The following is a 24,515-nucleotide window of genomic DNA, read 5'->3' on the forward strand; positions in this document are numbered from 1 at the left end:
ACTGTGGTATAATAAGAACTGCCCCAATACTCCCAGAAAACCAACTCCTACCAGATACAAAGGGGTAAAACCAACACTAGAAGGATTCCTTTCCCACAATAATTTTACCCAATTTTTTCAAATCATTTTAGACAAAAGTCCATTCATCCTTATTTCCACCGCCATCAGATTCAAGCGCCTTCTCTGCTTCCGCCATCCTCCTTTCCCCCGAAACAACGCCACCTGCTGTGGAGAAGCCAGATGTTGGGTCGCTCTCACTTCCTCTCTGCTTTTGGTCGCACCGGATATGTCGTTGTTCTTGACCTTCCCTTTTCAATTGGCCGGAATCAGTCTGTCGTGTAGCTTCAAGCTACATTCTTCTAAAAGTAGTAGAAAATGCACTTATCTCCGCTGTAAATGGTATTGCCAACGAGGTAAGTGGTTTTCTTACCGTTTCATATTCAAGCGGAAAGATGTTTAGATTTTTATTTATTTTTCCCCTCATATGAAAATGGGTCACTTTAGCTATATAGCTAATGAATTGATGGCGTTGACCACCACTCTATGCTATGCTAAGCTATGCTAACTAGCTCGTTACCATAGCATTCTAGCGAGACTGAGTGCAGACGTGACCGTTTCAGTTTTGTTCCATTTCCTGTCACTAACGATTCCGTTAACGGAACTGGGGTTGCATATCGAGCGGTATGTGGACATGCATATAGCGATAATAATTATGCACAGACGGGTAAACGTTAACTATGGCTTTTTGCGCACGTTTACTGTTTTTTTATGTATTTTTAATTTAACCAAAGTTGATTTGACAGCTGTCATTTTAAAGCGCAGCATTCCACTTTCTATGCTTTTATCTAGGAGTTTCGCTTTTTAGTGCAGCCTTCTAATTTCACGATTAATTGGGCAAATGTGCATGTAATTGATGATATCCTAGCTAATTTGAGCTTACTCACTGTGTACTATTCTTCTAACAGGTATTTACCAAAGTGTACATATAAAGTCGTCTTTTTACGGGAACAATGGTAAAGTACTTTGCCTGTGTGGGTCTTCTGAAAAGTTCCTGGGACCAAGTCTGCATCGCTTTCTGGGAGCGATACCCCAACCCCTACAGGTAAGAAAGATAGCCCTACAGGTAAGAAAGATAGCCCTACAGGTAAGAAAGATAGCCCTACAGGTAAGAAAGATAGCCCTACAGGTAAGAAAGATAGCCCTACAGGTAAGAAAGAAGAAAGATAGCCCTACAGGTAGCCCTACAGATAGCCCTACAGGTAAGAAAGATAGCCCTACAGATAGCCCTACAGGTAAGAAAGATAGCCCTACAGGTAAGTGGTGTAAAAGTACTTTAAGTAGTTTTTTGGGGTTTATCTGTACTTTACTATTTATATTTTTTGACAACTTTTACTTCACTACATTCCTAAAGAAAATATTTGACTTTTACTCCATACATTTTCCCTGACAACCCAAAGTACTCGTTACATTTTGAACGCTGAGTAGGAGAGGAAAATGGTGAAATTCACGCACTTATCAAGAGAACACGTGGTCATCCCTACGGCCTCTGTTCTGGCGGCCTCACTAAACATAAATGCATCTTTTGTAAATGATGTCTGAGTGTTGGAGTGTTCCCCTGGCTATCTGTAATGATGTCTGAGTGTTGGAGTGTGCCCCTGGCTATCTGTAATGATGTCTGAGTGTTGGAGTGTGCCCCTGGCTATCTGTAAATTATGTCTGAGTGTTGGAGTGTTCCCCTGGCTATCTGTAAATGATGTCTGAGTGTTGGAGTGTGCCCCTGGCTATCTGTAAATTATGTCTGAGTGTTGGAGTGTTCCCCTGGCTATCTGTAAATGATGTCTGAGTGTTGGAGTGTGCCCCTGGCTATCTGTAAATTATGTCTGAGTGTTGGATTGTGCCCCTGGCTATCTGTAAATAATGTCTGAGTGTTGGAGTGTGCCCCTGGCTATCTGTAAATGTTTTAAACGGTGCCATCTGCTTTGCTTAAAATAAGAAAGTTTAAATGATTAATACTTTTTTAATTTTGATACTTCAGTGTATTTAAAAAAAATAATAATAATACTTTTGGACTTTTACTCAAGTAGTATTTTACTGGGGTGACTTTTACTTGAGCAACTTTCTATTAATGTATCTTTAAGTTTACTGAAGTATGCCAGTTGGGCACTTTCTCCACCCGTGCCCACCTATACGTTCAGAAATCCCCAGAAGTCCCATTTTCACGTCAACGTTGAATAAACTTCATTTGAACCTGTTGTCTGCTGATTTTTCATCCTTAGTCGGGTGGAAATATGAGACAAAATTGATCCACAGGCAAGTGTTATTAAACTGACTTCCAGAACGCTGGTCTAATATAATTATCTGTAGCTTAGTATTTTTCACGGTTTACGTTTGGCTATTGTTTACGTAGTGTGCATCAGATGCGAATGCATCAAGTGATTTGAAAATAGAAGAAGAGAGAACCATATACCGTCCGGGCAACGTAATTAGAGCAGTAAAAATAAATAAAAATACATACCCGTGGTATACGGTCTGATATACCACAGCTGTCAGCCAATAAGCATTCAGGGCTCGAACTACCCAGTTTATAAATAGTCCTAGACTAACCCTCCTAATGTGACTAGGCTGTACTATAAATAGTCCTAGACAAACCTATATATAAATGCCCATCCTGTAAAACAGGTTATTTGCTGTATCACTTAAAGCCATGGTGAAGTTGAAGCATTGTTAGTGCACACATTCACTGTCAGTGATTTCAAGAGTTACTGCAAGATACTTAGCCAGTCAGACGAACTCATGGTAACCAATTGTATTCCTGTGTCTGCGTGCAGTTTGGAGATGATTTGAAGTTAGGATATCGTTAACTTAGCACAATTACTGGAAATCTCCCTGTACTAAAACATGAAAAAATGGTTTGGTGCAGTGGAGGACGGCTCATAGTAATGGTTAGAAAGGAGTCAAGGGAATGGCATCAACCACATGTCCATTGACTTAATTTCAAGGCATTATTATAAGCCGGGCCTCCACTGGTTTGGTACTAGATTTTAATTTTGAACTTTCGGTACTTCTGTCAAATGTGTCTCACGGATTGAACCGGTCTATCAGCGCAGCAGATGTCCCCCTTTTTTATAGCGTGAGCGCATGTGTTAGCTCTCCTCTCGTGCTGCACAGAAGTTAACACGCTTGAATAATGTAACACGGCATGTAGAAATTTTGAAACTGTTCATTACTGTTCGCAAAACAATGTCCTACTGGCTAGAACCCTTTACAATGCAAGAAGATACCAGTATCTTCCATCTTTGTAGGATAGCTTCAGCTGTCAGCTAGCTAGGAAAGTTAACATCAATCCACCGCTCTGGTACTTTGTGATAATATGCAAACCATAAAGCAAAATATGCATATTTTCAGAGCTGATAGCCACAAACTTTATCAATTTATTTATTCGGTTTCTCTCGCACGTCTCCACCAAGATACTACTGCCTCAGCGAACTGACTGCTCCGACAGGCCGCCCACCTCTTGCCTCATGAATTATGTCATTACTGGTAAAAGAGAGAGCACGCATTTCTATAAAATAAGCTACTTCTATGCAAATGTTGTTGATCAATTAAGTCCCGAAGGGGGGAAAAAACAGACTCATCTGTAGCCCCATGAAATCAGCTAAAACTCACAAGCTACATCTTGATTTGCCCAGTTTATCAATAGATTTACCATTTAAATAAATCAATACCATTATGTCAGTGCATTTATAAAGTATTCAGACCTTCAGACTTAACACATTTTCTTACGTTACAGCTGTATTCTAAAATGGATTTTAAAAAAAAATTTAAACATTAATCTACACACACTAACCCATATTGACGAAGCAAAAACTTTTTCTTTTGTGCAAATTTATTAAATAAAGGTTATATATAGAAAACTGAAATAACATTTACGCAAGTATTCAGACCCTTTACTCAGTACTTTGTTGAAGCGGCGATTACAGCCTCGAGTCTTCTTGGGTATGACGCTACAATCATTGCACATCTGTATTTGGGGAGTTTCTCCCATTCTTCTCAGCAGATCCTCTCAAGGTCTGTCAGGTTGGATGGGGAGCGTCACTGCACAGCTATTTTCAGGTCTCCAGAGATTGGGTTCAAGTCTGGGCTCTGGCTCGGCCACTCGAGGACATTCCTGCGTTGTCTTGGCTGTGTGCTTAAGGTCATTGACCTGTTGAAAGGTCAACCTTCGCCCCAGTCTGAGGTCCTGAGCGCTCTGAAGCAGGTTCTCATCAAGGATCTCTTTACTTTGCTCTGTTCATCTTTCCCTCGACCCTGACTAGTCTCCCAGTCCCTGCCGCTGAAAAACATCCCCACAGCATGATGCTGCCACCACCATGCTTCACCGTAGGCAAGGTGCCAGGTTTCCTCCAGACGTGACGCTTGGCATTCAGGTCAAAGAGTTCAATCTTGGTTTCAAATGGTCTGAGAGTCCTTTAGGTGCCTTTTGGCAAACTCGCGGGCTGTCATGTGCCTTTTACTGAGTAGTGGCCCTGGCTGAGGGAAGGAGGTTCTCACCCAAAATTTGACGGTACATGGCCCCGTCCATCGTCCCTTTGATGCGGTGAAGTTGTCCTGTCCCCTTAGCAGAAAAACACCCCCAAAGCATAATGTTTCCACCTCCATGTTTGACGGTGGGGATGGTGTTCTTGGGGTCATAGGCAGCATTCCTCCTCCTCCAAACACGCGAGTTGAGTTGATGCCAAAGAGCTCCATTGGTCTCATCTGACCACAACACTTTCATCCAGTTGTCCTCTGAATCATTCAGATGTTCGTTGGCAAACTTCAGACGGGCATGTATATGTGCTTTCTTGAGCAGGGGGAACTTGCGGGCCCTGCAGGATTTCAGTCCGTCACGGCGTAGTGTGTTACCAATTGCTTTCTTGGTGACTATGGTCCCAGCTGCCTTGAGATCATTGACAAGATCCTCCCGTGTAGTTCTGGGCTGATTCCTCACCGTTCTCATGATCATTGCAACTCCACGAGGTGAGATCTTGCATGGAGCCCCAGGCCGAGGGAGATTGACAGTTCTTTTGCGTTTGTTCCATTTGCAAATAATCGCACCAACTGTTGTCACCTTCTCACCAAGCTGCTTGGCGAGGGTCTTGTAGCCCATTCCAGCCTTGTGTAGGTCTACAATCTTGTCCCTGACATCCTTGGAGAGCTCTTTGGTCTTGGCCATGGTGGAGAGTTTGGAATCTGATTGATTGATTGCTTCTGTGGACAGGTGTCTTTTATACAGGCAACAAACTGAGATTAGAAGCACTCCCTTTAAGAGTGTGCTCCTAATCTCAGCTCGTTACCTGTATAAAAGACACCTGGGAGCCAGAAATCTTTCTGATTGAGAGGGGGTGAAATACTTATTTCCCTCATTAAAATGAAAATAATTTTGTAACATTTTTGACGTGTTTTTCTGGATTTTTTTGTTATTCTGTCTCTCACTGTTCAAATAAACCCACCATTAAAATTATAGACTGATCATTTCTTTGTCAGTGGGCAAACGTACAAAATCAGCAGGGGATCAAATACTTTTTTCCCTCACTGTACTTAGATTTGTATAATTTATTAATTAATGCATACATTGCTGTCTCTGAATTGTTTTGATGTATTTAAAAAAATCTATATAATGATACTTAACTCAAAAGATGCCCAACGATTGAACAGAGCAGTAGCTGAGTTTACCTGTCAGGATCAAGTGGCATTCTGGGACTTTGGCTAATACACCTTTTTGTTGTTGTGGTATCGAGTATCGTGATAGTATCAATATGTTATCATGTTAATTTCACTGATAAACATAAGAAATTAGATTCTATCCACTTCCTCATTCTTTCCCCGTTGTAGCATAGAGATGTGTAGACAACAACGTTGTAGCATAGAGATGTGTAGATATCAACGTTGTAGCATAGAGATGTGTAGACATCAACGTTGTAGCATAGAGATGTGTAGACATCAACGTTGTAGCATAGAGATGTGTAGACATCAACGTTGTAGCATAGAGATGTATAGACATCAACGTTGTAGCATAGAGACGTATAGACATCAACGTTGTAGCATAGAGACGTATAGACATCAACGTTGTAGCATAGAGACGTATAGACATCAACGTTGTAGCATAGAGACGTATAGACATCAACGTTGTAGCATAGAGACGTATAGACATCAACGTTGTAGCATAGAGACGTATAGACATCAACGTTGTAGCATAGAGACGTATAGACATCAACGTTGTAGCATAGAGACGTATAGACATCAACGTTGTAGCATAGAGACGTATAGACATCAACGTTGTAGCATAGAGACGTATAGACATCAACGTTGTAGCATAGAGACGTATAGACATCAACGTTGTAGCATAGAGACGTATAGACATCAACGTTGTAGCATAGAGACGTATAGACATCAACGTTGTAGCATAGAGATGTATAGACATCAACGTTGTAGCATAGAGACGTATAGACATCAACGTTGTAGCATAGAGACGTATAGACATCAACGTTGTAGCATAGAGACGTATAGACATCAACGTTGTAGCATAGAGACGTATAGACATCAACGTTGTAGCATAGAGATGTATAGACATCAACGTTGTAGCATAGAGACGTATAGACATCAACGTTGTAGCATAGAGACGTATAGACATCAACGTTGTAGCATAGAGACGTATAGACATCAACGTTGTAGCATAGAGACGTATAGACATCAACGTTGTAGCATAGAGACGTATAGACATCAACGTTGTAGCATAGAGACGTATAGACATCAACGTTGTAGCATAGAGACGTATAGACATCAACGTTGTAGCATAGAGACGTATAGACATCAACGTTGTAGCATCTTTTTAAGCTGTTAAGTGTTTCTGAATCACACTTAATTCACCCCTCCCATCTCCTCTCTCCCTAGTCTCTAACTGTAATACAATATTACAATTTCCTCTCCTCTCTCCCCACAGTAACCATGTCCTAACAGAGGATATCATCTTCAGGGAGGTAACTCCCGGTAACCGTCTGGTCTCTAGGCGACTGCTGACCAAAACTAACCGCGCCCCTCGCTGGATGGAGAAGTACCTGCCGGTTACCATGGCCAGGCACGCCTACATCATCGAGGATTCCATCGTGGATCCCCAGAACAGAACCATGACAACGCTGACTTGGAACATCAGCCACGCACGCATGATGGTACGTGGGATCGACTGGGATTCGTACTGTGACTGTGTTAGCCCGTTGAGCTAAAGCCTTGGCATTAGCTCAGGGAGCCAACGCAAATCTTCATCTTTTGAATATACACTACATGACCGAAAGTATGTGGACACCTGCTCGTCCAACATCTCATTCCAAAATCATGGGCTTTAATATGGAGTTGGTCCCCTCCTGTTGCTGCTATAACAGCCTCCACTCTTCTGGGAAGGCTTTCCACTAGATGTTGGAACATTGCTGCTATAACAGCCTCCACTCTTCTGGGAAGGCTTTCCACTAGATGTTGGAACATTCCTGCTATAACAGCCTCCACTCTTCTGGGAAGGCTTTCCACTAGATGTTGGAACATTGCTGCTATAACAGCCTCCGCTCTTCTGGGAAGGCTTTCCACTAGATGTTGGAACATTGCTGCTATAACAGTCTCCACTCTTCAGGGAAGGCTTTCCACTAGATGTTGGAACATTGCTGCTATAACAGCCTCCACTCTTCAGGGAAGGCTTTCCACTAGATGTTGGAACATTGCTGCTATAACAGCCTCCACTCTTCAGGGAAGGCTTTCCACTAGATGTTGGAACATTGCTGCTATAACAGCCTCTGCTCTTCTGGGAAGGCTTTCCACTAGATGTTGGAACATTGCTGCTATAACAGCCTCCACTCTTCTGGGAAGGCTTTCCACTAGATGTTGGAACATTGCTGCTATAACAGCCTCCACTCTTCAGGGAAGGCTTTCCACTAGATGTTGGAACATTGCTGCTATAACAGCCTCCACTCTTCTGGGAAGGCTTTCCACTAGATGTTGGAACATTGCTGCTATAACAGCCTCCACTCTTCTGGGAAGGCTTTCCACTAGATGTTGGAACATTGCTGCTATAACAGCCTCCACTCTTCTGGGAAGGCTTTCCACTAGATGTTGGAACATTGCTGCTATAACAGCCTCCACTCTTCTGGGAAGGCTTTCCACTAGATGTTGGAACATTGCTGCTATAACAGCCTCCACTCTTCTGGGAAGGCTTTCCACTAGATGTTGGAACATTGCTGCTATAACAGCCTCCACTCTTCTGGGAAGGCTTTCCACTAGATGTTGGTACATTGCTGCTATAACAGCCTCCACTCTTCTGGGAAGGCTTTCCACTAGATGTTGGAACATTGCTGCTATAACAGCCTCCACTCTTCTGGGAAGGCTTTCCACTAGATGTTGGAACATTGCTGTGGGGACTTGCTTCCATTCAGCCACGAGAGTATTAGTGCAGGTCGGGCACTGATATTGGGCGATTAGGACTGGCTCGCAGTCGGCGTTCCAATTCATTCCAAAGGTGTTCAATGGGGTTGAGGTCAGGGCTCTGTGCAGGCCAGTCAAGTTCTTCCACACCAAACTTGACAAACCATTTCTGTATGGACCTCGCTTTGTGCACGGGGTTATTGTCATGCTGAAACAGGAAAAGGCCTTCCTCAAACTGTTGCCACAAAGTTGGAAGGACAGAATCATCTAGAATGTCATTGTGTGCTGTAGCGTTAAGATTTCCCTTCACTGGAACTAAGGGGCCTGAACAATGAAAAACAGCCCCAGACCATTATTCCTCCTCCACCAAACTTTACAGTTGGCACTATGCATTGGGGCAGGTAGCGTTCTCCTGGCATCCACCAAACCCAGATTTGTCCATCGGACTGCCAGATGGTGAAGCGTGATTCATCACTCCAGAGAAACACTGCTCGAGAGTCCAATGGCGGCGAGCTTTACACTACTCGATGCTTGGCATTGTGCATGGTGATCTTAGGCTTGTGTGCGGCTGCTCGGTCGTGGAAACCCATTTCATGAAGCTCCCGATGAACAGTTATTGTGCTGGCGTTGCTTCAAGAGGCAGGTTGGAACTCAGTAGTGAGTGTTGCAAAACGAGGACAGACAATTTTTACGCGATTCAGCACTCGGCGATCCTGTTATGTGAACTTGTGTGGCCTACCACTACGTGGCTGAGCCGTTGTTGCTCCTAGACGTTTTCACTGCACAATAACGGCCCTTACAGTTGACCGGAGCTCTATCAGGGTAGAAACTTGACGAACTGACTTGTTGGAAAGTTGGCATCCTATGACGGTGCCACGTTGAAAGTCACTGAGCTCTTCAGTAAGGACATTTGACTGACAATGTTTGTCTATGGAGATTGCATGGCTGTGAGCTCGATTTTAAATGTATTTATTATTTAAAAAATATACACCTGTCAGCAACATGTTTGGCTGAAATAGCCAAATCTACTAATTTGAAGGAGTGTCCACATACTTTTGGCTAGTGTATTTGAATTTGAGTAGTATTTCTCTGGTGGGAGTTCACCTGAAGTCACTATGAAGACATGAACCAGCTCTTAATACTAATCTACACTGTAAACCAGGAAGGACCCCAGGAAGATTAGCTGGCGTTAGCGAATGGGGATCCTTAAAAAAATGACTAATAAAAATGACTGATTACTGTATACATCCAGCATTCGAAAAGTATTCAGGCCCCTTGACATTTACCACATTTTGTTACAGCCTTATTCTAAAATGGATTAAATTGTTTTTTTCCCCCCCCCTCACATCAATCTACACACAATATCCTATAATGACAAAGCAAAAACAGGTTTTTAGAAATTGTTACAAATGTATTACAAATAAACTATCACATTTACATAAGTATTCAGACCCTTTACTCAGTACTTTGTTGAATCACCTTTGGCAGCGATTACAGCCTCGAGTGTTCTTGGGTATGACGCTACAAGCTTGGCACATCTGTATTTGGGGAATTTCTCCCCATTCTTCTCTGCAGATCCTCTCAAGCTCTGTCAGGTTGGATGGGGAGAGTCTCTGCACAGCCATTTTCAGGTCTCCAGAGATGTTCGATGGTGTTCAAGTCCGGGCCACTCAAGGACATTGAGACTTGTCCCGGTTGTGCGCATAAGGTTGTTGTCCTGTTGGAAGGTGAACCTTCGCCCCAGTCTGAGGTCCTGAGCGCTATGGAGCAGGTTTTCATCAAGGATCTCTCAGTACTTTGCTCCGTTCATCTTTCCCTCGATGCTGATCCTGTCTCCCAGTACCTGCCGCTGAAAAACATCCCCACAGCATGATGCTGCCACCACCATGCTTCACTTTAGGGATGGTGCCAGATTTCCTCCAGAAGTGACGCTTGGCATTCAGGCCAAAGTTCAATCTTGGTTTCTTCAGACCAGAGAATCTTGTTTCTCATGGTCTGAGTCCTTTAGGTGCCTTTTGGCAAACTCCAAGCGGGCTGTCATGTACTTTTTACTGAGGAGTAGCTTCCGTCTGGCCGCTCTACCATAAAGGCCTGATTGGTGGAGTGCTGCTGAGATGGTTGTCCTTCTGGAAGGTTCTCCCATCTCCACAGAGGAAGTCTGGAGCTCTGTCAGAGTCACCATCAGGTTCTTGGTCACCTCCCTAACCAAGGCCCTTCTCCCCCGATTGTTCAGTTTGGCCAGGCGGCCAGCTTTAGGAAGAGTCTTGGTGGTTCCAAACTTCTTCCATTTAAGAATGATGGAGGCCACTATGTTTTTGGGGACCTTCAATGCTGCAGAAATGTTTTGGTACCCTTCCCCAGATCTGTACCTCGACACAATCCTGTCTCGGAGCTCTACGGACAATTCCTTCGACCTCATGGTTTGGTTTTAGCTCTGACATGAACTGTCAAATGTGGGACCTTATACAGACAGGTGTGTGCCTTTCCAAATCATGTCCAATCAATTGATTTTACCACAGGTGGATTCCAATCAAGTTGTAGAAACATCTCAAGGATGATCAATGGAAACAGGATGCACCTAAGGTCAATTTCGAGTCTCATACCAAAGGGTCTGAATATTTATGTAAAGGTATTTCTATTTTTAATACATTTGCAAAAATGTCTAAACCTGTTTTTCGCTTTGTTATTATGGGGTATTGTGTGTAGATTGATGAGGGAAAACAATTAATTTAATCCATTAGAATAAGGCTGTAACGTTATACTTTCCGAATGCATTATATTCACCATACTGTAGTCATAATAAGGTCTATGTTTTGATTCCCCTGTCAGTCTGTGGAGGAGCGTTGTGAGTACAGAATTAACCCTGACAACACCAGCTGGACGGAGATTAACAGAGAGGCCTGGATCTCGTCTAACCTCTACGGGCTTTCCAGAGCTATACAGGTGTGTGTATGTGTGTTTTATACAGGTCAGTGGGGTTAAAGGCCAGTGGGGAACTAAGTGTCTACTGGAAGGGTGGGATCCCCAGAAAGTCCCTGACTTGACAATCTTTCTACCGCCATCTATAGTATGTAGATATGTTGCCATCTATGAGTTACAGAAAGACTGTTGTAAAAGAACCACAAGCTGGCAGTTTGCCTGTTCAGCCTGTGTAGAAGTTGTTGAATGATTCACTGTCTGGTATCTGACTTTGATAAAAAAAAAAAACCCTCAGCTGCTATTAAACTACCCAGTTTGGTTTACTGAGCCGTGTGAAAGTTAGTGACAACATGAATCTGTTTAGACATGTCTATACTAACTATCACTGCCAGTCATACCACACAACAACAACTTAACATCACTGCACTAATATGAAAAATATCTACTTCTGCTAAGCTTCCCAGTAAAGCGATTTTTAAAAACAAGCAAGCATCCCTGAAAAGTGCTTAAAACAGCCCACGTTAACATGCGTAGCTTAAGAAACGAGGTTTCATGAAATTAAAAAACTTGTTAGTCAGAATATGAATGTAATCTGTTACTATCTCTGAAACTCACTTAGATAATACATTTTTGATACAGTTGGGGCAATAAAAGGTTATAACATTTACAGAAATGCTAGTGGTGGTGATTCTGGTGGGAAGCTGCTATAGGCCACCAAGTGCTAACAGTCAGTATCTGGATAATGTGTGAAATGCTTGATAATGTATGTGATATCAACAGAGAGAGGTGTATTTTCTGGGTGATTTTTAAATATTGACTGGCTTTCATCAAGCTGCCCACTCAAGAAAAAGCTTCAAACTGTAACCAGTGCCTGCAACCTGGTTCAGGTTATCAGTCAACCTACCAAGGTAGTTACAAACAGCACAGGAATGAAATCATCAACATGTATTGATCACATCTTTACTAACGCTGCAGAAAAGTGCTTGAAAGCAGTATCCAGATCCATCGGATGTAGTGATCACAACATAGTAGCCATATCTAGGAAAACCAAAGGCTGGGCCTAATATAGTGTAAAAGAGGTCATACAATAAGTTTTGTAGTGATTCATATGTTGATGATGTAAAGAATATTTATTGGTCCATGGTGTGTAATGAGGAGCAAACCAATGTTGCACTTGACACATTTATTTATGAAATTGCTTATTTCAGTTACCAATAAACAAGCACCCATTTAAGAAAATGACAGTAAAAACTGTTAAATCCCAGTGGATTGATGAGGAATTGAAAAATTGTATGTTTGAGAGGGATGAGGCAAAAGGAACGGCAAATAAGTCTGGCTGCCCAACCGATTGGCAAACGTACTGCAAATTGAGAATTCATGTGACTAAACTGAATAATAACAAACTAGACTATGAAACAAATAAATGACAAAGAATGATAGTAAAAAGCTTTAGAGCGCCTTAAATGTTGGGGGAAAAACTCAGCACATTCATTACAAAACCCACTGACATTGCCAACTACTTTTAATGATTTTTTTTTAATTGGCAAGATTAGCAAATTTAGACATGAGATGCCAGCAACAAACGCTGACACTACACATCCAAGTAGATCTGACCAAATTATGAAAGACAATAATTGTACTTTTGAGTTCCGTAAAGTGAGTGTGGAAGAGGTGAAAAAATGATTGTCTATTAACGATGACAAGCCACCGGGGTCTAACAATTTACATTTTAGTAATTTAGTAGTCGCTCTTATCCAGAGCGACTTACGGTAGTGAATGCATACATTTCGTACATTTTTTTTTTTTTTTTCTTCTCCGTACTGGTCCCCCGTGGGAATCGAACCCACAACCCTGGCGTTGCAAACACCATGCTCTACCAACTGAGCCACACGGGACCATCTAGATGGAAAATTACTGAGGATAAAAGCGGACGATATTACCACTCCTAAAAGTCATTCCGCTACCTAACAATAGTAAAAATAAAACTTGACTGACTCAAATAGCTGTTACCAACCCATAGTAAAGTTTGGTGTTTGACCAGATACAATGCTATTTTACAGTGAACAACAAGCACAGCACTTACACAAATGACTGATGATTGGCTAAGAGAAATTGATGATAAAATTATTGGGGGGGGGGGGGGGCCCTGTCTTGTTAACTTACATATGTGTTATGGCTTTACACGCCCTGCTATAATGTGACAGACCGGCTAAAAAAAAAACGGTCTTATGTAGCAAAATTACATTGGATAAAAGTCAAGACTCAAGAGGTATGAAATGGTACATTATGCACTACAGTTGAGGAACAATGGGAAAGTAATTCTGCTTTGAAAGTTGACAAACTTGTGAAATCACTTTTGAAGAAAAAAATTGCCTTTTAAATGTTTTTGCTACTACTGGAGAGCCCACCCATTCAGCATCGTTCACACCCATCTCTTTAAGGGTTGATCCGAGCGTTCAAGCACCCAAGCTAACTTGCTAACGTTGGCTAACTTGCTAGCTACTTCCAGACACAAATGAGAGAACAGCTCACTGACCATATTACTCGCCCTAGCAGAGCTGGTTAGGCTGTTTTCATGTTATCCAGAGCGTTGATGACTGCAACTGTGCTGTCAGATTGTAGTGAATTCTGCTATACAATTTTAAAAACATTACATTCATAACTGCCTTAATTTTGCTGGATCACAGGAAGAGTAGCCGCTGCCTTGGCAGGAACTAATGGGGATCCATAATAAACCCCAGGAAGAGTAGCTGCTGCCTTGGCAGGAACTAATGGGGATCCATAATAAACCCCAGGAAGAGTAGCTGCTGCCTTGGCAGGAACCACACAACAAGACCAGCGTTCCCTGTCTGTCATACCCTAACCATCACTAATCTCTGGCTTCACTTTACAGGAGTTCGGCCTTGCCCGGTTCAAGACCAGTGTTGCAAAGACCATGAAAGGGTTTGAATACGTCCTGGCCAAAATGCAAGGTAAGATGGAGGCCAGTTGTTTTTATTACGCTGTAAAATAAGGTGGGGCGATCAGTTCAGTTCCTTATTATTAACGGTACCGTGGGGCGGTGGAAACGGTACTGTGTTGGGGTAGAATGACCGGTGTCCCAGGTCTAAATCAGTCCCTGATTACAGGGGAACAATGGAACAAAGCAGTGGAACTGGCTTCCAGGTCGCGTTTGAATTTGAGGGATTTAGACTCCTTGACTCCAACCATGTTCTAACCACCACGTTTCCTCTCTCCTCTAACCACCACGTTTCCCCTCTCTCTCTCTCTCTCCTCTAACCACCACGTTTCCTCTCTCTCTCTCTCACCTCTAACCACAACGTTTCCCCTCTCTCTCTCTCTCTCTCTCTTCCTCTAACCACCACGTTTCCCCCTCTCTCTCTCCTCTAACCACCACGTTTCCCCTCTCTCTCTCTCTCCTCTAACCACCACATTTCCCCTCTCTCTCTCTCTCTCTCTCCTCTAACCACCACGTTTCCCCCTCTCTCTCTCTCTCTCTCTCTCTCCTCTAACCACCACGTTTCCCCTCTCTCTCTCTCTCTCTCTCTCTCTCTCCTCTAACCACCACGCCCCTCTCTCCCCTCTCTCTCTCTCTCTCCTCTAACCACCACGTTTCCCCCCTCTCTCTCTCTCTCTCCTCTAACCACCACGTTTCCCCTCTCTCTCTCTCTCTCTCTCTCCTCTAACCACCACGTTTCCCCTCTCTCTCTCTCTCTCTCCTCTAACCACCACGTTTCCTCTCTCTCTCTCTCTCTCTCTCTCCTCTAACCACCACGTTTCCCCTCTCTCTCTCTCTCTCTCCTCTAACCACCACGTTTCCTCCCTCTCTCTCTCTCTCTCTCTCTCTCTCCTCTAACCACCACGTTTCCTCCCTCTCTCTCTCTCTCTCTCCTCTAACCACCACGTTTCCCCTCTCTCTCTCTCTCTCTCTCTCTCTCTCCTCTCCCCCGTCCCCCCTCTCTCTCTCTCCTCTCCTCTCCCTAACCACCACGTTTCCCCCCTCTCTCTCTCTCTCTCTCTCCTCTAACCACCACGTTTCCCCCCTCTCTCTCTCTCTCTCTCCTCTAACCACCACGTTTCCTCTCTCTCTCTCTCTCCTCTAACCACCACGTTTCCCCTCTCTCTCTCTCTCTCTCTCCTCTAACCACCACGTTTCCTCCCTCTCTCTCTCTCTCTCTCCTCTAACCACCACGTTTCCCCTCTCTCTCTCTCTCTCTCTCTCTCTCTCTCTCTCCTCTAACCACCACGTTTCCCCCCTCTCTCTCTCTCTCTCTCTCCTCTAACCACCACGTTTCCCCCCTCTCTCTCTCCTCTAACCACCACGTTTCCCCCCTCTCTCTCTCTCTCTCTCTCCTCTAACCACCACGTTTCCCCCCTCTCTCTCTCTCTCTCTCTCTCCTCTAACCACCACGTTTCCTCTCTCTCTCTCTCTCCTCTAACCACCACGTTTCCCCCTCTCTCTCTCTCTCTCTCTCTCCTCTAACCACCACGTTTCCCTCTCTCTCTCTCTCTCCTCTAACCACCACGTTTCCCCTCTCTCTCTCTCTCTCTCTCTCTCCTCTAACCACCACGTTTCCCCTCTCTCTCTCTCTCTCTCTCTCTCCTCTAACCACCACGTTTCCTCTCTCTCTCTCTCTCTCTCTCTCTCTCCTCTAACCACCACGTTTCCTCTCTCTCTCTCTCTCTCCTCTAACCACCACGTTTCCTCTCTCTCTCTCTCTCTCCTCTAACCACCACGTTTCCTCTCTCTCTCTCTCTCCTCCTCTAACCACCACGTTTCCTCTCTCTCTCTCTCTCTCTCCTCTAACCACCACGTTTCCTCTCTCTCTCTCTCTCTCCTCTAACCACCACGTTTCCTCTCTCTCTCTCTCTCCTCTAACCACCACGTTTCCCCTCTCTCTCTCTCTCTCTCTCTCCTCTAACCACCACGTTTCCTCTCTCTCCTCTAACCACCACGTTTCCCCTCTCTCTCTCTCTCTCTCTCCTCTAACCACTACGTTTCCCCTCTCTCTCTCTCTCTCTCCTCTAACCACCACGTTTCCCCTCTCTCTCTCTCTCTCCTCTAACCACCACGTTTCCCCTCTCTCTCTCTCTCTCTCTCTCTCTCCTCTAACCACCACGTTTCCCCTCTCTCTCTCTCTCTCTCTCTCTCTCCTCTAACCACCACGTTTCCCCTCTCTCTCTCTCTCTCTCTCTCCTCTAACCACCACGTTTCCCCTCTCTCTCTCTCCTCTAACCACCACGTTTCCCCTCTCTCTCTCTCTCTCCTCTAACCACCACGTTTCCCCCCTCTCTCTCTCTCTCCTCTAACCACCACGTTTCCCCTCTCTCTCTCTCTCTCTCTCTCTCTCTCTCTCTCCTCTAACCACCACGTTTCCCCTCTCTCTCTCTCTCTCTCTCTCTCTCTCTCTCTCTCCTCTAACCACCACGTTTCCCCTCTCTCTCTCTCCTCTAACCACCACGTTTCCCCTCTCTCTCTCTCTCTCTCTCTCCTCTAACCACCACGTTTCCCCTCCTCTCTCTCTCTCTCTCCTCTAACCACCACGTTTCCCCTCTCTCTCTCTCTCTCTCCTCTAACCACCACGTTTCCCCTCTCTCTCTCTCTCTCTCTCTCCTCTAACCACCACGTTTCCCCTCTCTCTCTCTCTCTCTCTCTCCTCTAACCACCACGTTTCCCCTCTCTCTCTCTCTCCTCTAACCACCACGTTTCCTCTCTCTCTCTCTCTCTCTCTCCTCTAACCACCACGTTTCCTCTCTCTCTCTCTCTCTCTCTCTCTCTCCTCTAACCACCACGTTTCCCCTCTCTCTCTCTCTCTCTCTCTCTCCTCTAACCACCACGTTTCCCCTCTCTCTCTCTCTCCTCTAACCACCACGTTTCCTCTCTCTCTCTCTCTCCTAACCACCACGTTTCCTCTCTCTCTCTCTCTCTCTCTCTCTCTCCTCTAACCACCACGTTTCCCCTCTCTCTCTCTCCTCTAACCACCACGTTTCCCCTCTCTCTCTCTCTCTCTCTCTCCTCTAACCACCACGTTTCCCCTCTCTCTCTCTCCTCTAACCACCACGTTTCCCCTCTCTCTCTCTCCTCTAACCACCACGTTTCCTCTCTCTCTCTCTCTCTCCTCTAACCACCACGTTTCCTCTCTCTCTCTCTCTCTCTCCTCTAACCACCACGTTTCCTCTCTCTCTCTCCTCTAACCACCACGTTTCCTCTCTCTCTCTCTCTCTCTCCTCTAACCACCACGTTTCCTCTCTCTCTCTCTCTCTCTCCTCTAACCACCACGTTTCCTCTCTCTCTCTCTCCTCTAACCACCACGTTTCCCCTCTCTCTCTCTCTCTCTCTCTCCTCTAACCACCACGTTTCCCCTCTCTCTCTCTCTCTCTCTCTCTCCTCTAACCACCACGTTTCCCCTCTCTCTCTCTCTCTCTCTCTCCTCTAACCACCACGTTTCCCCTCTCTCTCCTCTAACCACCACGTTTCCTCTCTCTCTCTCTCCTCTAACCACCACGTTTCCTCTCTCTCTCTCTCTCTCTCCTCTAACCACCACGTTTCCTCTCTCTCTCTCTCTCTCTCTCTCTCTCTCTCTCCTCTAACCACCACGTTTCCCCTCTCTCTCCTCTAACCACCACCGTTTTCTCTCTCTCTCCTCTTACCACCACCGTTTCCCCTCTCTCTCTCCTCTAACCACCACGTTTCCCCTCTCTCTCTCCTCTAACCACCACGTTTCCCCTCTCTCTCTCTCCTCTAACCACCACGTTTCCCCTCTCTCTCTCTCTCTCTCTCTCTCTCCTCTAACCACCACGTTTCCCCTCTCTCTCTCTCTCTCTCTCTCTCTCTCTCCTCTAACCACCACGTTTCCCCTCTCTCTCTCTCTCTCTCTCTCTCTCTCCTCTAACCACCACGTTTCCCCTCTCTCTCTCTCTCTCCTCTAACCACCACGTTTCCCCTCTCTCTCTCTCTCTCTCTCCTCTAACCACCACGTTTCCCCTCTCTCTCCTCTAACCACCACGTTTCCCCTCTCTCTCCTCTAACCACCACGTTTCCCCTCTCTCTCCTCTAACCACCACGTTTCCTCTCTCTCTCTCTCCTCTAACCACCACGTTTCCTCTCTCTCTCTCTCCTCTAACCACCACGTTTCCCCTCTCTCTCCTCTAACCACCACCGTTTCCCCCCTCTCTCTCTCTCTCCTCTTACCACCACCGTTTCCCCTCTCTCTCTCTCTCCTCTAACCACCACGTTTCCCCTCTCTCTCTCTCTCTCTCTCTCTCTCCTCTAACCACCACGTTTCCCCTCTCTCTCTCTCTCTCTCTCTCTCTCTCTCTCTCTCCTCTAACCACCACGTTTCCCCCCTCTCTCTCTCTCTCTCTCTCTCTCTCCTCTAACCACCACGTTTCCCCTCTCTCTCTCTCTCTCTCCTCTAACCACCACGTTTCCCCTCTCTCTCTCTCTCTCTCTCCTCTAACCACCACGTTTCCCCTCTCTCTCTCTCTCTCCTCTAACCACCACGTTTCCTCTCTCTCTCTCCTCTAACCACCACGTTTCCTCTCTCTCTCTCTCTCCTCTAACCACCACCGTTTCCCCCCTCTCTCTCTCTCCTCTAACCACCACCGTTTCCCCCCTCTCTCTCTTCTAACCACCGCGTTTCCTCTCTCCTCTAGGTGAGTCCCCGTCCAGGACCCTGGCTGAACATGCTACAGAGAGGGCCAGGGAGACGGCTCTGGCAGCTAAAGAGAAAGCCAAAGACCTTGCCTCACAGGCTCACAAGAAACAACAGTATGTCTGAGCTGCCAGTGCAGGGTGAAGTTTCCCCTAGATGCTGATATGGTTAGGATTGGGATTGGTCTTCCTAGAAACTTTATCCTGGAGCCCGAGGTGCCAGTGGGAGGAAGTAGACATTGGCCCCTTTCAGACCTGCCTGGATTCAAAGACTATTTAGGAATAATTTCAAGTACTTTATCTGGGATCGATTTGAAGTATTCCTGGCACAATGGAACCAATAAAATACTGAAAATCCTTGCTCATCTGGCACTCCAGGCAGGCTCAAACAATTACAAAAAGTTTTAAAAAATTAAAATAATGTTGACTAGTATTTGAACCCAACGGCTTGTCCAGAGTCAGATCTTATTAACCCCCCTAATGATTACATTTGGAGGGGAATCTGATCCCAGACCTGTTTGGTCCGAGTCAGATCTTATTCACCCCCCTCTAATGATTACATTTGGAGGGGAATCTGATCCCAGACCTGTTTGGCCCTAACGGCTTGTCCAGAGTCAGATCTTATTCACGCCCCTCCTAATGATTACATTTGGAGGGGAATCTGATCCCAGATCTGTTTGGCCCGAGTCAGATCTTATTCACTCCCCTCCTAATGATTACATTTGGAGGTAGGGGAATCTGATCCCAGATCTGTGATTAGGGTTGCAAAATTCCGGGTAATTTTTTTCTAGAAGATTCCCGGGGAACAAGAGGTAATAAAGCAGGAAATCTAGAACATTTCTGGAACTTTTGTAAATGCTTTGGTAATGTTGCTACACTAGGTGCGACTGAGCTAGGGAATGGACCATTTACAGTTAAAGATCGTTTGGAAAATGTGGTCGGCGGGTGTGACGCAATTACGGCGCCTCCGGAGTCTAAATCAAACTGTACCGCATCGCCATGCGCCTCTCAAATGTTGTAACGATACAGAGTGCTCTGTATATCTCCGCATTGACATGATTGGTTGACGGTAAGCAGGGGAGGGGGGCGGGGTCCTGTATTAACACAAACTCACTTCCTTGACAACTTCCTTCACAGCAGCTCTGCGAAGCGCCCCCCCCCCAAAAAAAGTAAATTTTGCTCTGACTTCTGCAGAGGCTGCAACGCAGAAAAACGCTGTACGGCCACTACAGATGTATCGTACGTCACAGAATGTAAACTTGAGTAACTAGATTGATCTTATTGTTGGTGGTATGCGGCAGCATTAGGGACAGTCCAACACCAGTCCCACCCAGCAGGTGATCTACTGTGCACGGGACGACGTCGGTCTTGTCCTTTGGAGCGAGTACAAGAGACTGGTTCATGTCTCCAGAAATGACTTGTTTAGGTTTCCATCTTGCTGTATTTTTGTTGTTGTTGTGACCAACTCAATACTTTCATAGTCTTATTGGGGTCTTACCGCCATGATGATGATGATGATGATGGAGTTCCACACAGTTGGGTGAAGCTGTTTTCATAGACGCTGATATTGGGTCAGTTTAGTATTTTCCCCACTAGTGGCTACGGTTAGGATTGGAGGAAGTTGATCCTAGACCTGTAGGTCTACTCACCATTCCCAGGCCGCATCCCAAATGACACCTTATTCCCTCCCTATATAGTGTACTACTTTTAACCAGAGCCCCATAGGCACTGAAGAGTTTTGACCAGAGACCTATAGACCCTGATATAAAGTAGTGCCCTAAATAGGGAATAGGGTGCCATTTTGGGACTGAGCCAGCCTCGGTGCTCTTCTCTTTAACCTGTTGTGTTCTTCTGTCTTCTCCATTACAGGAAGTATTTCTTCTGTCGGTTGTAATTCCTTTACCTTCATATAGTTTTGTTTCTCACACTGTAGATGAGAATGACTACATATCTTCATCTACATTTTGTGTTTTAGCCTTACTATTTGTTTTCATTTCAGAATCAAATCTTTTGTTTCTGCGAGCTAAACTGCTCAAAAAGCAAATCTCAAAAGAAATCCCTTTTCGCTATATATTCATTGATTTCAGTTATGGCGGTTTCATTTCATAATTTTTTTTTGTTGATTCAGAATATTTAATTGCTTCAAAATCAAATCAAATCAAATGTATTTATATAGCCCTTCGTACATCAGCTGATATCTCAAAGTGCTGTACAGAAACCCAGCCTAAAACCCCAAACAGCAAGCAATGCATGTGAAAGAAGCACGGTGGCTAGGAAAAACTCCCTAGAAAGTTGTTACTAGTGTGATGAGAGGGTCCACGTTATTGTCGTTGCTTGAAAGTGAACCCATCTCTTGACGTTGTATGCTTTGTAGAAATTAGCTCCAGAAAGTGAGTCAAATTGAAAGTTGTAAATGACATTTAAAGACATCCTGGATGTGAGTTTATTTGTTCAACCTCCCACTTTAGGTTGTATGTGTCTGTAGTTTAATCAATAAGGCACATGGCCTAAATACCACAGCTCAGGGCTGTTCTTAAGCCACAACCCAATGTGGAGTGGTCATATACAACAAATGCAGAGGTGCCTTATTGCTATTATAAACTGATTACCAATTGTAATTAGAGCAGTAACAAAAATAATGTTTTGTCATATCCATGGTATTCCACAGCTGTCAGCCAATCCTCATTCAGGGCTTGAACCACCCAGTTTATAAACATGCATAATCTCTATGAGTAGAATTACTGTCTTACCTCAATTAGCCACGAAATCCTTAGTTTCTAACCCTTTTCCGTCACATGGGCCAGCCCTCAAGCAATTAGTTGTAGTCAGTAAGCTTCAGCCCCTTGACATTTTTGAGTGACAGCTAGCGAGATGCAAACACAGCAGAACGAGAGAGGGAGCAATGACATGGTGCACATCTGCACACACGTGATGTAGTACACAATATTCGGGGACCACTTTTGGCTTGTGAGTGCTACTTTTAAAACCACTGGCTGAAAAGTATACAAAAGTACTGGAGAATTTCTTATATATAAAAAATAAATTAATTAATGTGCTTTGTTTGAGCAACAGTATCGGCTTATTGATGAATAACAATAAATATTTTATGTTATGTGTCTTTTTATTTCATTTGTTTTCCTCATATAATCTCATAGTACCTTGAATAACAAGGAAGTGATTAGTATTAGATATTTATTCATACAAAAGGCGTACATATCGTAGTATAAAAATGGTACTGGGACAAGAGGAAGACTGGTGAGTGCCTTCAGATATACATTTTGTTGAGGTATAAACATCCTGAAGGCAGGTAGTCAGTCAGCACACCTCAGTGGGTAACATCCTGAAGGCAGGTAGTCAGTCAGCGCACCTCAGTGGGTAACATCCTGAAGGCAGGTAGTCAGTCAGCGCACCTCAGTGGGTAACATCCTGAAGGCAGGTAGTCAGTCAGCACACCTCAGTGGGTAACATCCTGAAGGCAGGTAGTCAGTCAGCGCACCTCAGTGGGTAACATCCTGAAGGCAGGTAGTCAGTCAGCGCACCTCAGTGGGTAACATCCTGAAGGCAGGTAGTCAGTCAGCGCACCTCAGTGGGTAACATCCTGAAGGCAGGTAGTCAGTCAGCACACCTCAGTGGGTAACATCCTGAAGGCAGGTAGTCAGTCAGCGCACCTCAGTGGGTAACATCCTGAAGGCAGGTAGTCAGTCAGCACACCTCAGTGGGTAACATCCTGAAGGCAGGTAGTCAGTCAGCGCACCTCAGTGGGTAACATCCTGAAGGCAGGTAGTCAGTCAGCACACCTCAGTGGGTAACATCCTGAAGGCAGGTAGTCAGTCAGCGCACCTCAGTGGGTAACATCCTGAAGGCAGGTAGTCAGTCAGCGCACCTCAGTGGGTAACATCCTGAAGGCAGGTAGTCAGTCAGCGCACCTCAGTGGGTAACATCCTGAAGGCAGGTAGTCAGTCAGCGCACCTCAGTGGGTAACATCCTGAAGGCAGGTAGTCAGTCAGCATACCTCAGTGGGTAACATCCTGAAGGCAGGTAGTCAGTCAGCGCACCTCAGTGGGTAACATCCTGAAGGCAGGTAGTCAGTCAGCACACCTCAGTGGGTAACATCCTGAAGGCAGGTAGTCAGTCAGCGCACCTCAGTGGGTAAACATCCTGAAGGCAGGTAGTCAGTCAGCACACCTCAGTGGGTAACATCCTGAAGGCAGGTAGTCAGTCAGCGCACCTCAGTGGGTAACATCCTGAAGGCAGGTAGTCAGTCAGCACACCTCAGTGGGTAACATCCTGAAGGCAGGTAGTCAGTCAGCACACCTCAGTGGGTAACATCCTGAAGGCAGGTAGTCACTCAGCACACCTCAGTGGGTAACATCCTGAAGGCAGGTAGTCAGTCAGCACACCTCAGTGGGTAACATCCTGAAGGCAGGTAGTCAGTCAGCGCACCTCAGTGGGTAACATCCTGAAGGCAGGTAGTCAGTCAGCGCACCTCAGTGGGTAAACATCCTGAAGGCAGGTAGTCAGTCAGCGCACCTCAGTGGGTAAACATCCTGAAGGCAGGTAGTCAGTCAGCACACCTCAGTGGGTAACATCCTGAAGGCAGGTAGTCAGTCAGCACACCTCAGTGGGTAACATCCTGAAGGCAGGTAGTCAGTCAGCACACCTCAGTGGGTAACATCCTGAAGGCAGGTAGTCAGTCAGCACACCTCAGTGGGTAACATCCTGAAGGCAGGTAGTCAGTCACCTAACAGGATCAAATCCACAGTGAGTTTAGTTGAGTTTTAGTATACAGGTACTTGTAAGACCGTTGCATTAGTCTCGCAGAGCCATCCTTCCAAATCTGGTTCATTGACTAAGCCTGGCATCCAAGGCTGCAAGTACTGCATTACATGTCAAAATAATGCTTTTTGCCCAAACATGTACTACTTTCCTAACATGGTGGTGTCTATTGCATGTATAATCAAGATTTTTATTTATTTATTTAACCTTTAACTAGGCAAGTCAGTTAAGAACAAATTATTTTTTACAATGACTGCCTACCCGGGCCAAACCCGGACAACGCTGGGCCAATTGCGCACCGCCCTATGGGACTCCTTATCATGGCCAGTTGTGATACAGCCTGGAATCGAACCAGGGTCTGTAGTGGTGCCTTCGACCGCTGCGCTACTCAGGAGCCCAAATACTGAGTAATGGATTGAAGTTCATACTAGCAATTGTCAATCAAATGTTTGCAAAAGATTCATTAAAGCACCCCTTATGAACACTTAGCAAAGACCACCCCTTATGGACACTTAGCAAAGATCACCCCTTATGAACACTAAGCAAAGACCACCCCTTATGAACACTTCGCAAAGATCACCCCTTATGAACACTTAGCAAAGACCACCCCTTATGGACACTTAGCAAAGATCACCCCTTATGAACACTAAGCAAAGATCACCCCTCATGGACACTCGGCAAAGACTACTGCATTTCGTATGAGTTCCATAATTTCTGCCAA

The 24,515-nt window shown here is 45.1% G+C and overlaps 1 protein-coding gene across 2 annotated transcripts in view; it reads left to right on the forward strand.

The window, feature by feature from the left end:
* The first annotated feature begins 262 nt into the window (after nucleotides 1-262).
* LOC106604118 (PRELI domain-containing protein 1, mitochondrial) overlaps nucleotides 263-24,515 on the forward strand; it is a 49,770-nt gene continuing 25,517 nt past the window's right edge. Inside the window, exons 1-7 of one of the 2 annotated variants that reach the window (XR_014392271.1) lie at nucleotides 263-413; nucleotides 966-1,102; nucleotides 6,983-7,208; nucleotides 11,275-11,388; nucleotides 14,258-14,336; nucleotides 19,021-20,861; nucleotides 20,892-22,130. Coding sequence is in view for 1 of the 2 variants with exons in the window: in XM_082975000.1 (XP_082831126.1) it covers nucleotides 1,011-1,102; nucleotides 6,983-7,208; nucleotides 11,275-11,388; nucleotides 14,258-14,336; nucleotides 19,021-19,135 (626 nt within the window). In the remaining variant the exon portion in view is untranslated. Of the gene's footprint in view, nucleotides 414-965; nucleotides 1,103-6,982; nucleotides 7,209-11,274; nucleotides 11,389-14,257; nucleotides 14,337-19,020; nucleotides 20,862-20,891; nucleotides 22,131-24,515 lie in introns of those variants that run through there. The other variant, XM_082975000.1, reaches the window with a different exon arrangement.

The sequence above is a fragment of the Salmo salar genome, chromosome 05 (genome assembly GCF_965601325.2).
Source record: "Salmo salar chromosome 05, fSalSal1, whole genome shotgun sequence".
In the NCBI taxonomy this organism is placed as follows: domain Eukaryota; kingdom Metazoa; phylum Chordata; class Actinopteri; order Salmoniformes; family Salmonidae; genus Salmo; species Salmo salar.